Below are 14,352 nucleotides of genomic sequence, written 5' to 3' on the forward strand. Positions count from 1 at the left end.
CTTAAAATACAGTTTTGTTAAGATTTCGCGAATATATCACCAAGTGTTGCTAGAATTCGTTTAAAATCTTGAATTGTGTTTTTTTTTGGGGGGGGGGGTTAATATACGATTATACAAATTCATGTCCAATTATAACATTGCTAGGCCTACTTAAAATACAGTTTTGTTAAGATTTCGCGAATATAACACCAAGTGTTGCTAGAATTCGTTTAAAAACTTGAATTGTGTTTTTTTGGGGGGGGGGGGGTTAATATACGATTATACAAATTCATGTCCAATTATAACATTGCTAGGCCTACTTAAAATACAGTTTTGTTAAGATTTCGCGAATATAACACCAAGTGTTGCTAGAATTCGTTTAAAAACTTCAATTGTGTGTTTTTTTTCCCGCATTATTACAAGATTATACAAATTCGTGTTACTGCATTTACCCAAGGCTTTATTCTAAAAAGATTTCTGCAGCATTTTGTATTTTTGATTTCAAAGAAAGACCCACTAACTTTGTAGAAAAGATCCGTCCAACAATATATGAAAAACTACTGTTTACAGAAAGCCAGAACGGTCAAAGCCACTTTCTTGCAGCACTACAGCACATTCTCTTCACACTGCATGTTAGAAAGTAGGAGGACACCCTGTATTACCCACCTCAACAGTAACAGGAACTAAATCAAGAAGGGCTCTCTTGGCAGCCTCACAGTTCTCTTGCTTTCCAGTGATTCGGATCACATCACACATCCGCACAGGCTCGTGTTCCTCCAGGTCACCGTTTGGCTGCTGACCTTCTTCCTGGTGGTTATGGTACTCCTCTGAAAGAAAACAAAATCATAAACATTGGTACTCCTCTGAAAGAAAACAAAATCATAAACATTGGTACTCCTCTGAAAGAAAACAAAATCATAAACATTGGTACTCCTCTGAAAGAAAACAAAATCATAAACATAAACAAACAGGCCAAGTCTAATAAATTCAGAGCTGCAACCTGCAAAAATTATGTGTATAACATAGCTCTGGTAATCTCATTTATTCTATTGTCCAGGTTCATTAACTATACATTAAGGAAAAATAGATTAGGTTCCCTATTGTGGGTGACAAGACTCTCGTATTATGTAATCAGCTGTCAGTTCAAAATTTTCAGAAAGATAATCTTTATACTTGTCGAAAAACCCAAAGATTTCACAAATGAATCGTCATGAAAACCTGATATCTTACATGCTAGCTAGCATTCTGAATGTCCAAGTAAAGAATCAGTCTACACACTGTAATATTAAAGGAAACAGTGGCGGCTCCCACATATTTCTTAAGAGGAGGAAAGAAGTTAACTGCACAAAATGACACCTTTTTGAATGAAACATGCTACAAATTAGCCTACATGCATACATGTAAGACCAGGTAGTGTTGGGGTTGGCCTTCCTCCCTTTTGTATAGCAATAATCTGTTCTTGTAAACTGAGTTTCCTAAATAATTGTCCGAAATAAAATATGTTTTCACTTCCATTCATTGTTGAATAATTGCACAAATTAACAATTACAAGGGAATTCACAACCTCGCAGCATTTTCACATACACTACAGCATCACACGTGTTGGAAGAGACCAGCTACTAACACGTAACCAGAACCGTTTTACGGAAATGGGAATGGAAAATAATAATTAGGAAAGCGAGAACACTGCACCCACCCACGTGGTCTGTGTTGCCACATGTACATTTTACAAGTTCAGTATCACAATATGCTTTTGAAGAATGTCAGTTCTGGTAAAGTCATACTACCATTGTTTTTCAAAGCTGCCCTTGGCCGATTAATTTTTTTATGTTAAAAATTATGTAGTTTGGAGTACTTTCAATTTCAAATATATTTGTACAAAACTGACAACTTGGATGTTGTCCTGTCTAGTAGACAATGAATCGAAGTGAATTTCAGTCGCCAAAATGATCTACGATACTAACGTAGAACTACTTCCTCTTTGTTTTATACAAACCCGACTTTAACTTTCAAATATCCTCGAAAGTTTCAACTCATGAATAGTACCCCATACATATAAAGTGCAATGAATAATATATTTTCATTTATAATTTAAAAAAAGTTTATATGGTGTCTTATAACTTTGCGTTAAAACTGTTTTATTGTGCCTCCTCCAAGATGTGTTAGTTTGGTTGAATGCAAGAGCATTAGATGGCAGCGGTAGCGAGCTTGCTGCACGCCTAGTCGGTTTCTATTTCCCGCCCATGCGCCGATTCAGAGGAGGATCTCCTCCCTCTCCGTCCATTTACTTGCTTTAAAACTCTGCTTCTTTCTCTGGCAGCTAATGTGCTGTTGTCTATGTATGTTAACTGCAGCAAAGGAGGAAAGGATTGGCTTTCCTCCACACAAACAATCTCGCATCATTCTCACAGTTTTCTACAGCACATGAGCGCGCATCGTTTAAAACTCGATCAACCAAGGTTTACTTATAGCTGTGAACTTAAAAATTATCGAATCTTCCTCGAATTTCAAGGCACATATTTTATTTGGTATTTACTTTCAGAAGAAGAAAAATGTGAGGAGGACGTTCCTCCCTTCCCTCCCCCGAAGAACCGCCACTGAAAGGAAATCACACCTGAGCTCTTGTTCAGGCATAGGTGTCAAACATTCAGGCACTGCCTTGTACAAATATCTACAAGTTCCATTCCATGCATTGCGTACCTTGAGCATCTCTGTCAGGAAACTTGATCTGCACGTCGAATTCAGAAGTGATGCCCTGGACCTTGAACCCTTTGGAACCCATCACTGTGCGGTGATGCTTCTGGGGGATTATGCACTCTATAGTAATCATTGATTCCTGAAAAAGAACCGCATCAAATCAAGGCACTGCCTTTCTGTCATTGTCTGTGTTTCACTTCCATACTGCCACTAACATTACATTTCAATATTGTATCTTTTCATTCGCAAACATGTTATTACACGTTTCTTTTTATTAACCTTACTTACTATCAACATAACTTTTAGCCTAAATCATGTAATAAAAAAGGACAACATACAAAACTATACCAAATTTCTAGGACTTTATATAGACTCCAGTTTAACATGGGGAAAAACATATCGAATATATATGCACAAAATTATCAAGAGTTATATATTTATTAAAGAAATTAGTGACTTGCGTTTCTCAAAATTATTTAAGATGTGCCTACTTTTCGTTCTTTCAGTCGATAATTAGGTATGCCTTATTTTTCTGGAAAATGGTAGCAAAATTGAGAGTGTCTTGATTTTGCAAAAGAAAGCTATTAGAATTCTGTGTCAATCAAACTATCTTAAACATTGTCGACCTCTTTTCAAACAATCACAGATATTAACTGTCATAAATTTATATATATATATATATATATATATACAGAGCGCGTTCGCCTACGGGTGGGGCCAGGAAAGCGGCCTCCCTGCAGTGTCGCTTGCGGGAATAGTCTATCCATAAGCGTCCGCTTTCTATAATATACTCTGTAGGGTTTTAATTTTAAAAGTTTAGCAGCAGTAAAGACTGATGTTTTTGAAACACTAATTTCCTGTGAAACACGTCTTAGAGATTTACTAGGAGAGTGTGTAAATGATGCACTGATTTCATAATTTTTTTCTTCCATCAGTACTCTTTGTTTTTGCTTAGGAATTTTAGCATTTATTGACCCTGTTGTCCTCAATTTGTTAACAAGACGTCTAACAGTTTCTCTACCCTGAATTGGAGCACCCGGATATTTCACTTCAAATTGCCTATGCACCTCTCTACATGACTCTGTTTTCACATATGCATCATACATAAAAACTTTTTGTTCAAGTGTGAATTTTGCATTTTGCATTGTTAACAAATTTTACACAACGATGAATATTTAAGCAACTGTGTCAAGAAACTGCACTGTACGTGTTAAATACTGCAACATCTGGCTCACAACTGATAACTTGTCGACCTTGATGTCCTTGATTGTCAAGCGTGCCTCAACAACTGAGCGCACAAAGCGCCTCACCCGTAGGCGAACGCTCTATATATATATATATATATATATATATATATATATATATATATATATATATATATATATATACGACCTAGTCCTTTACACTCGACAAAATATAGACAATTACTCATTAATAGCCAATATACATGATCATGAAATTAGAAATAGTGAACAAATTAATATCCCATACTGTAGATTACATAAAACTAGTACAAATTTTTCTGTCATGGGGATGAAATTGTATAATAAGCTTCCCAGTCAATATTATAAGTTACCAACCAATAGTTTCAAAGCTAGATTTTATAATTGGCTTTTAATTAATCCTTTCTACTCTGTTGATGAGTTACTTAACATGAATTGATACGAAATTGTTTTTTAATAAATAAAGATATTTACATTTAGTTACAAATAATTCATTAAGAGCGAAGTATTTTCATTAATTTTTAGAGTTTCAAAATGTTTTGTGTTTTCATTCTAATTAAACTTTACTGTTTTCAATTATATGTGTATTTTCAAATGTATGGCTGCAAAAGGTATCTGTCGGATACAGGGGAGGGGGGGGGGGGAGCCATTAATCCTTCCCATTGAAGGCTTTAAGGAGCCAACCTGGACAAAAACCAATGTCCCATCCCTACCTTCCCGTGGTGCAGCTGTTAGTAAGCATAATTTAAGGAGCCAACCTGGACAAAAACCAATGTCCCATCCCTGCCTTCCCGTGGTGCAGCTGTTAGTAAGCATAATTTTACAAGCTGAACTAAAGGGAAGGGCTACTCATCAATTAGCACTGGTCAGCTTGATGAGTTAATGACTGAATTTGGTATAATTTTCCTCTATCCAATACCTAATTCCCTCTTTACCCTTTCCTATCCAGTCCTCTGACTGAACTCTTACTTTCTTGGACCCCGACGGCATTAGAGCATTAGAGGCCTAGGGGTTCATTTCACTTTCCTTCCTCCTCTTTCTACTTTTCTGTTCCTAGTGCTGACCTGCTATGGCACTAAAATCGTCCTCCAGTGGCTTAAGGAGGGAAAGCTGGTGATCAACAAGATCTCCCAGCTAGGTCCAATGGACCCGTCGACCAACAGCAGGTGTGGTCCTCCAGACATTCTGGGGGTTGTGTGTGAATGAAGTAGCCACCAAAACGTTAAAATATGGTGTTCACTTAAATCGGCTACAACTTGCCATTTTCACTCCAAAAATATTGGAGTGCAAGAGGTCAAATGACTTTATTGCCAAACGTCTGGCATTAGAAAGCAACAACATTTTCAAATGTATGTTTTTTTTTTCTTTCCCCCTTCTGTATTGTGACGAAGCCTATCACTGTATATTTAATGGATTAATAAATTGAATTGAATTAAATTAATGAAACTATATATTTTGTATTCACTGCCTGGCGATTTCATAAAAAAAGTAGCAGCAATGTACATTAGTCATATATATTAAAACTGCAAATTCATATTCAACAGTAAACTAACCTTACAACTTATGCTTTCTTTAGCTACAAGGAAGGCACAGAAGGTACAGACTTACAAGGTCAGTGACAATCTCCTGTATCCTCTGTTTGGCCATCTCGATGCAATCTTTTGCACCCTTGAGCACCACGCGGTCGCTCTGCACTCCTGGACGGGGGAAAGAAATCATCACTCCTCCACACTCATCTGAGATGCGATGCAGGACCTCGCCTCGTCGGGCCACAAAGTGTCGATGATGTCTGGGCTCAACACTCATGTCACTCTCCACTATGTTGTCCTGCAGACGAAACAAAACAATCAGAATGGCGTTTCTTCTGTTAGCAGAGAAATAACTTCATGAACTACAAAGAGCAATAACTTACAATTTAAGTCGAAATCTATTTCTGAATCTGAAGATTTAATGGCCAGTTTGTCCAAGTAATGTTTAATTTTGCTTAACGAATGTTAAATTAACAGTCTGTTTATTTTTAATGCTTTGTTAATGTATTTTCCATTTGTACAACATAATTTTGTTGAAGATAACCAACACTTAACTATAACGTCTGTTAGCACTATTTTAACTACTCAACAGCAGTTGGTAATGATTCTACACATGTAAGACAATTTTTGATTGGCTAAAATTAATCTTTAAGTTCTATATTATAGAGTGAGTCATGAAACTTGCATAAAATGACAACCTGTTATAGTAGGCCACGCTCCATAAAAAAACAGCTGACACATGAAAGTTGTAGGTGATGTGCTGAATAATAATTACAAAGTAAGGTTATATTTCCTCATTGCTATTATGGATACGAAATACGAAAGAAATAAAATAACACTGATGTATTTAAACAGTCCAAAGTATTTTTAAATGTTATATTACCAGTCATATGCTAGACATTCCCTACAGAAAGACACAAAATATTAATTTCGCAACTTCTGTTCGAACAGCTGTGGAGACATCGGCCATATTTAACTAACTGTTAAACGAGTTAACTGCCCGAAATCCTACATTTAAAATTAACAAACTGTTAAACCAAACTGGTGTTGAAAACATAGAATTTTATTAATTAACAAACTGTTTAGAGTTTAACAGTCGTTAAATTTTCTAACAATACTTGGAAAAACCGGCCATAAATGTAATAAATTGTAATTATATTTGTTAGTCAATTACACAGTGTAGAAGTGAAATAACCATGTAGATTACAGTGGCGTAACATGAAATTTTGAGCAGGGAAAGCTAACTCAAGTTGTCTTTCACGTATGAGAAAACGTACTGCAAAAATATGGTTTTAAAATAAATAGTTGTCCATGTCAAGTCAGCAGTCTGAAGATTGGTTGGAATCTCATAAGTAACACCAATAAGGCATCACCTCAAATGGTACGTAGTAAAATATAATTTCATGGTTTACACATATCTCTAACAAATAGACACTTATACGTCTAATTTAACATTAGCTCACTTCTGTCATATTTAGAGAAATCACAATATTAACAGTCAATAGATACAGTGTTAGTAGGTCAATAGATACAGTAAAATTACGTTAAAAATCTTTTTCAGAAGGTTGTTTTTGACTACATAATTAGTGTCAGGAACTGTTATTTCACTCATTATTTATTATATCAGTACAGTGCACACTAACACTTCAACTGAATACAAATCACGAACGAAAGGGATAACTCAGAAGCTAAATTCTTTCCAATGCCAAAGCTAGCTTCTTGCGACCAGGGTAGTTCAGTTAGAAAGGAATGGAAAATCTGCGGGGTGAATTACATAGAAGAATGCGTAAAAGAAACGATCTGCTTGTAGTGCAGTGGAGGGGATTGGAAGCTGGTGTGTGCAGGCTTCATGTTTACTGCTGCATCACAAATCATCCTGAGCTGCCGCATCACAACATTTAATGCGTAAATATTAATTCTATTAAAATTAATAAATAATTTTGTTCATAAACTGCAGGTTTATTATGAAATTATTATTAACTGGGGAAGCTGAGCTTTTTAGCTTATGTTGACGCTACACCACTGGTAGACTGAAGGGGACAATAGGGTACACTTAAATGAATAGAAAATCTGTATTACCGTTTTATGATTAAATGCAAGGTTAATTAGAAAACTGAGTTGGAAGTTTCAGCAGCCTGGCAACATCACAGCTCTTTCTTCTTGTAATACAGATGTAAGAGGTCAACGAACTCAGGTCTGTCTCCCTAGATGAACTACCTCCAACCTCCCTCTCTGGCTACAATGTTATAATCTGGTCAGATTGTTCAGTGGTTTGAAATTAGAGGTTTTTAAATTAAATTTACAAGAAACCAGGCTACAGAAACATGTCAGAGAAATGATTCATTACTAGATCTTCTATTGATATGGACAAAAATGACGATTCTACTCTCAATAAGAGGGTGTTAAACATTTTGGAAAAGGCTGCAAAAGGGTATCTGTCGGATACAGGGGGGAGAGCCATTAATCCTTCCCATTGAAGGCTTTAAGGAGCCAACCTGGACAAATACCCAATATCCCATCCCTGCCTTCCCGTGGTGCAGCTGTTAGTAAGCGTAATTTTACAAGCTGAACTAAAGGGAGGGGCTACTCATCAATTAGCACTGGTCAGCTTGATGAGTTAATGACTGAATTTGGTATAATTTTCCTCTATTCAATACCTTATTCCCTCTTTACCCTTTCCTATCCAGTCCTCTGACTGAACTCACTTTCTTGGACCCCGACGGCATTAGTGCATTTGAGGCCTAGGGGTTCATTTCACTTTCCTTCCTCCTCTTTCTACTTTTCTGTTCCTAGTGCTGACCTGCTATGGCACTAAAATCGTCCTCCAGTGGCTTAAGGAGGGAAAGCTGGTGATCAACAAGATCTCCCAGCTAGGTCCAATGGACCCGTCGACCAACAGCAGGTGTGGTCCTCCAGACATTCTGGGGGTTGTGTGTGAATGAAGTAGCCACCAAAACGTTAAAATATGGTGTTCACTTAAATCGGCTACAACTTGCCATTTAACAGAGGTCAATTGACTTTATTGTCAAACGCCTGGCATTAGAAAACAACAACATTTGGGAATTTTTTTTTTTTTTTTTTTAGAAAACAATAGACTTTTCACCAATATGGTAGGTAATACACTTTTTTGTTACATATAACATAAGGTATTCACTCTGAAAACTTGCAGGATAATTTCACTTCCACCTTGTACAAAATGCATAGGTGAACTTGTCATTTCCTTTTCTATTAAATAACCAGAGCTCTTCAAATTCTATCATCTCTGAGTTCATTACAGAAGATTATTACTGACAAAGCAAATTAATTCTTTAAAAGAATCTTTATCAGATATATCAAAATCATAGGATATCTTCTCAGTGATGATGCACTATTCCAGAATCTCGAAAGTCCGCTTCATGAAATTCAGCCACTTTACTCAGTATGATTGCCTAGCAATTTCATTGTTAAGTATCTAAATTACTAATGATGAGAGAAATCCTGAAATTTCACTGTGGCGCTTCATTGAATCACAAAGTAACTGGTATTTCAATACAGTCATTTTATAATATCTAAATTTTTTTTTCTCGAATGGGATGTTATTCTTAAAAAGGTATTTGGAAGTGCCATCTAGATAAATTTTAAACATCTATGTGTTAAGAAATGAGTGCCTGTATTAAAATATTATTTCATTATGCAATTATCTGAAATACAAATGATGATTCCTGAAATACAATTAACGCTTTCTGAAATACGATAATACATTTGATTTAGCTGATATACAAGTGATGAATACTGAAATACATCTGGAAAAAGTGTAGAGAATTTACTCATAATGTACAAAGGGTGAACAGACGTCCTCTTTAGTCCGGACATATCCTCCTTTTTAGGTCTTTGTCTGGAGTCCAGGCACATTTTAAAAAAATCAAGAAATATCCTCCCTTTCGTAAGTTGTATGCCTGATATTTTGAAATTATCACATTTGACATTTTTTTCAAGTAATTTCTTTGTAGGTGGCACCAGCATCTACGGAATATATTCTTTGCTAACGATCATAACTCTCTTTGCTCCTCCTTGCATTACAAAGTGATATTAAATTCACATTTTGTGCTGTCTTTTTATGTATTTGGATAATAATAATTATAGTTCCTTTGATTTTCATATGTAGTTAACTGTAAAATCATTTTATATTATCAAGTTTTATCATAAGTATGCTGTAATAAAATAGATATTGACATAATTTTAAGCATAATATAGACCTAAGTCTAAATCTAAATAGATATTTTCTGTCCTCTCTAATAATTATAGTTTTCTTGGCTTTCATATGTAGTGTAGCTAACTGTGAAATAATTATTGTTTTTATCATTATTTCGTAATAAAATAGATATTGACGTAATTTAAAGTATAATATAGACCAAAGAGAGTAAATCTAAATACATATTTTCTGTCCTCTTTTTTTTTTTTTTTTTTCCAAACAATGTCCACCTTTCTGAAACTTTGTGTCCTCTTTTTAATCAATGTTGTTGTTTTCTAATGCCGGGCGTTTGACAATAAAGTCATTTGACCTCTTGCACTCCAATATTTTTCAAAGATATTATCATGACCAGCCAATGAAGCACAGATTTTGAGGTGTTCCAAATCCATTTCTTGGTTTCAGTTGCACAATGGGCAGTTAGGGGACTGATATAATCCAATTCTATGCAGGCGTTTGGCCAAACAATCATGGCCTGCTGCCAATCTAAATGCAGCTACAGACGATATTCGTGGTAAATCGGGAATTAACTGTGGATTTTGATGCAGAGAGTTCCATTTTTTCCCTTGAGATTGTGTTATCAAATTTTGTTTGTTGAAGTCTAAGTATATAGATTTAATAAATCTCTTCACAAAGTAATACGTGGATTTAGTAACAGGTCTGTAAGTAGCAGTGCTGCCCTTCTTTGCTAAAGCATCCGCATTCTCGTTTCCCAGGATTCCACAATGGGATGGTATCCATTGGAATACAATTCTTTTATTGAGTGATATTAATTGAGAGAGCATTTTAGTTATTTCTGCTGTTTGAGATGAAGGTGTGTGTTTAGAGACTATTGACAGAATAGCTGCTTTGGAGTCTGACAATATAACTGCATTTTTAAATTTATTGATGTGGCATAGAAGATTCCTGAGACTTTCACTTATTGCAATGATTTCTCCATCAAAACTTGTTGTTCCATACCCAAGAGATCTATAAAGTGAGAAGAGACAGCACGTAACACCTGCACCGGCACCTTGTTCTCTGGAGATCAAGGATCCATCAGTGTATAAATGAAGCCAGTTTTGTGGAGGGTACCTAATATTAATTGTCTCTAAAGACAATTGTTTTAGTATTTCAGTGTTTACTTCTGATTTTAGTATTTCTTCTGTTAAATTTAGATTATATTCTATATTTAATAGAGTTAAAGGGTTTGGTTTAATTTGTAGGTTTTCTTTTAAATTCGGGATATTGATTTTCTGTTTTAATTCTTGAACAATGGATATGAAACTTTTTTGAGTTTTCAATCTACAGAGAGGACTGTATGAATGCCAATTGTTTCCTGGTAATCTGATAAGTTTTTCATATTGAATCAGTGCTTTTTCTTCTATTGTCATTTTGATGCTGTTAATATTAGTGAGGAATCTCATAGAATCTATTGGAGTTGTTTTGATTCCACCAGTAATGAGTCTGAGAGCTTGGTTTTGAACATATTCTATTTTCGTTTATGAAAGGTGAAGTAATTAAAATTTCTCCGCAGTATGTCAGCACTGGCTGTATAAACATTTTGTATGTAGTGTTGAAAGTATTCTTAGAGCATCCCCATTTCTTTCCTGCTAGTCTTTTTAGAAGGGAGAATCTTTTACGAGCTTTTTCAGAAATGTATTTCAAATGGTTGCTCCATGTTAACTTACTATCGAAAATAACTCCAAGATATTTGGATTCATAAGTCCTAGGAAGGTGTTGGCCATTGTATTGGATATTGAATTCTCTTTCTTTTTTACCGAGTGAAAATATTTGGTAGTTACTTTTGCTTAAATTGAGTGTCATCAAATTTGATGTATTTCATTCATGTAGTTGATTTAGAGCTTTAAGAGCAGAATTTTGAATTTTGTCTCTATGTCTGTAAGATCCGGAAGTCCACAAAACTATATCGTCTGCAAATAGTGCTGTTTTCATGTTTGATTCCTCTAATAGGGAGGGTAAGTCATTTATATAAATATTGAATAAAGTTGTGCTGAGGACAGCGCCCTGAGGTAGACCCCGATATGTTTGTCTGTAACTAGAAAGTTATTGAATTTAGTGGCAATAAATCTTTGACTAAGGAATTCTAATATCCATCTAAACATATTGCTGGAGATACCTAATTTCTGGAGTTTTAGTAATAATTTATTTCTCCAAACAGAGTCATATGCTAACTGAAAGTCAATAAATATTGCCAAGGTATCTTCTTTCTTGTTAAAACTGTCTTTTATTTCTTGGCCGAGGCATATGACTTGTTCATTGGTAGAGTGTAGTTGTCAAAAGCCGGCTTGTCTTAGTGATAAAAGATTTTGGGATTCTAAATACCAAGTTAATCTGTTGGAGATCATGGACTCCATGGTTTTTGCTATCATGCTTAACAGTGCTATTGGTCGATAACTATTAACATCATGAGCAGGTTTCCCTTTTTTGTGAATTGGTACAATGATTGCTTTTTTCCAAGCTGCAGGAATTGAGGTGTTCCATGATAAATTGAAAATGGATAAAAGTACAGACTTGGCTTTTTCCCCCCAGATGTTTAAAAAATTCGGAATGAATGTTGTTGGGGCCAGGAGATTTCTTGGTTTTTAAATTTTGTATAGCTATATTTAATTCTTTGGAAGTAAAATTTTGATGACATATTTCAGGTTTTGTACTAGTAATATTGTTTTTATTATTTTTATGTAATTCTCTTTTGATAAATTTGTCAGTGAATCTGGTCACCCTAAATATACAACACCAAACTATTGTGGAATAGGCTCCTGGTCTGAACCCCAGTTAGTACAGATTAGCAAGTCCTACTGAAACTTAAATTACATTTAATTGTTAATGTTTCTTCAAATTCGTTAAAAATGCAATCTTTCAGTTCGTTTTGAAATTTAAAATACTGTGACAGCGACGTGAGATTCAAACTCACGACCAGCATCCCACAAGAAAGCAGATCGCGCGGGCTTCACGGAGCACTGAGGGACGGCGCGCGGCGAGAGGGGAAAGGGCCTACCCGACGAGGGAGAGTGCGCGCGCGCAACTGCTGCGTACGGAAAAGGGGGGTTGGACCCTCCCGACTCTTCGAGAAGTGTGTCGAAGTGGAGATATCCAGATAATTCTCTGCACACCTGTAGAAATTTCTCGCAACTATGATTTCAGTTTTCAGTTATTCAGTCAGTGAGTAAGCCAGAGCAAGCAAGCCAGTCTTGTGTACCGGAGTTCGACTCGAGTGTGCGTCCGCAACTGTATCAGCATCCGAAGGCCTGAGTTCGAGTGCAGTGGACCGCAGTTGGAGGGACCTGAGTTCGAGTACAGTGGACTGTCTCTGAAGGTCTGTGGTTCGAGAATACTTTCCCTCATCGCTCATTTTCTTGCATTCATTGTTACCATTTTTCTTTCCCTTAAAAATGATGGCTCAAGGTTCTGCTACGTCAGACTAGGTACTCACAATTTCCTTGATAGTGGCCTCCAGCTCAGCCTTGGCCCGTTCCACGGCCTCCTGCTTCCCAATGATGGTGATGGCCTCCTTGTCTTCGTCCTTGTCGGTAGGGAAGACGATGCGTGCACCAGTGGAGTCACGGATCTTTTTGATGTTGACTCCATTCTTGCCGATGAGGAACTTGTGGTGCTGGGGTTTGGCCCTCACTTCTGCAGAGTAACTGGATAGCTGTCTTTCTGTCGTCAGTTCCTGGAGCTGCTGGCATGCCTTCATCACATCATCCTTTGGTCCACGAACTGTCACCTTCACAAAGAGGAAATACAAGTCAATAAAAAGTTCCTCTATTTTGTAGTGCAATAAAATCATACATATTGATGTTAAAGTGGTGTCAACTGGTGACAATTTTTTAAAATAAAGATTATTTTACATAACAGCATTTAAGAGAGGAGACAGGTGAAGAATCTAACTTGAAGTTTCATTTCTGTCACCTGAGTAGTTAGAGTTATTTTTTTAATGGGTATATTTTCAAAATATATCTTCTAGTACAAATTTTAAGTATATAATGATTTACAAATTTCTGTAAAAGTGTTTGTAGGTTGTTTTGTCTGCATGTATTACTGTCTCTAACGCCAGATTGTTGTTTACAGTTTATTTTCTTGAACTATTATTCAAAACACATACATAAATGAAATCATTTAATATGCGCTCAAGTAAGATGGATTTTCATTTTCTGGATTATAGAGATAATGGGGTAGGGTTGCCAGTTTCCTTCCCCCTCCAATGCATACACTGCTGACTAGTTACATTATTATACTAATCAGACTTCAGATGCATACAAACAATTGTTCTTCCTCTGACACATATCGCCAAGTGAGATGTATTGCCTGATAATAGATATACGCTTGGTCAAAATTAAAGTGGCCGGCATCTGAGAGACTTAGTTCGAATCGGGTATTTCCGTGAGCACTCGGGACAGCCAGGCTTTGTTCAAAAGATTGTGTCTATTCTTCTAGTAGTTATAATGGGGAACACAACTATTAACCACTAAAATCTTCTGAGAAAATAATTCATATACGAGGTTAAAAACAGACAGATCGTTCAGAACGTTTAAATAGTGAATATTGTAACACAAACACTACATACTGTATAACAGGTTCTCAAGTGGAGTATGACCATTGCTCGTTACAATGCTGTTCTAACTGCAGTAAAACTCTTAGCGTAGTTTGTAGAGCGATAGCTAAGAGTTCGTGAGGTTGCAAGTTCAAATCTTCG

At 36.1% G+C, this 14,352-nt stretch overlaps 1 protein-coding gene across 1 annotated transcript in view; it reads right to left on the bottom strand.

Annotated features, from left to right (window-relative positions):
* Dp1 (satellite-binding protein 1 Dp1) overlaps positions 1-14,352 on the bottom strand; it is a 94,739-nt gene that overhangs the window by 24,001 nt on the left and 56,386 nt on the right. Inside the window, exons 14-17 of the mRNA XM_069827444.1 lie at positions 13,090-13,383; positions 5,508-5,726; positions 2,680-2,815; positions 646-806 (exon numbers count right to left, since the gene is read on the bottom strand). Of these exons, the coding sequence (XP_069683545.1) occupies positions 646-806; positions 2,680-2,815; positions 5,508-5,726; positions 13,090-13,383 (810 nt within the window). The remainder of the gene's footprint in view (positions 1-645; positions 807-2,679; positions 2,816-5,507; positions 5,727-13,089; positions 13,384-14,352) is intronic.

This window comes from Periplaneta americana, chromosome 6 (genome assembly GCF_040183065.1).
Source record: "Periplaneta americana isolate PAMFEO1 chromosome 6, P.americana_PAMFEO1_priV1, whole genome shotgun sequence".
In the NCBI taxonomy this organism is placed as follows: domain Eukaryota; kingdom Metazoa; phylum Arthropoda; class Insecta; order Blattodea; family Blattidae; genus Periplaneta; species Periplaneta americana.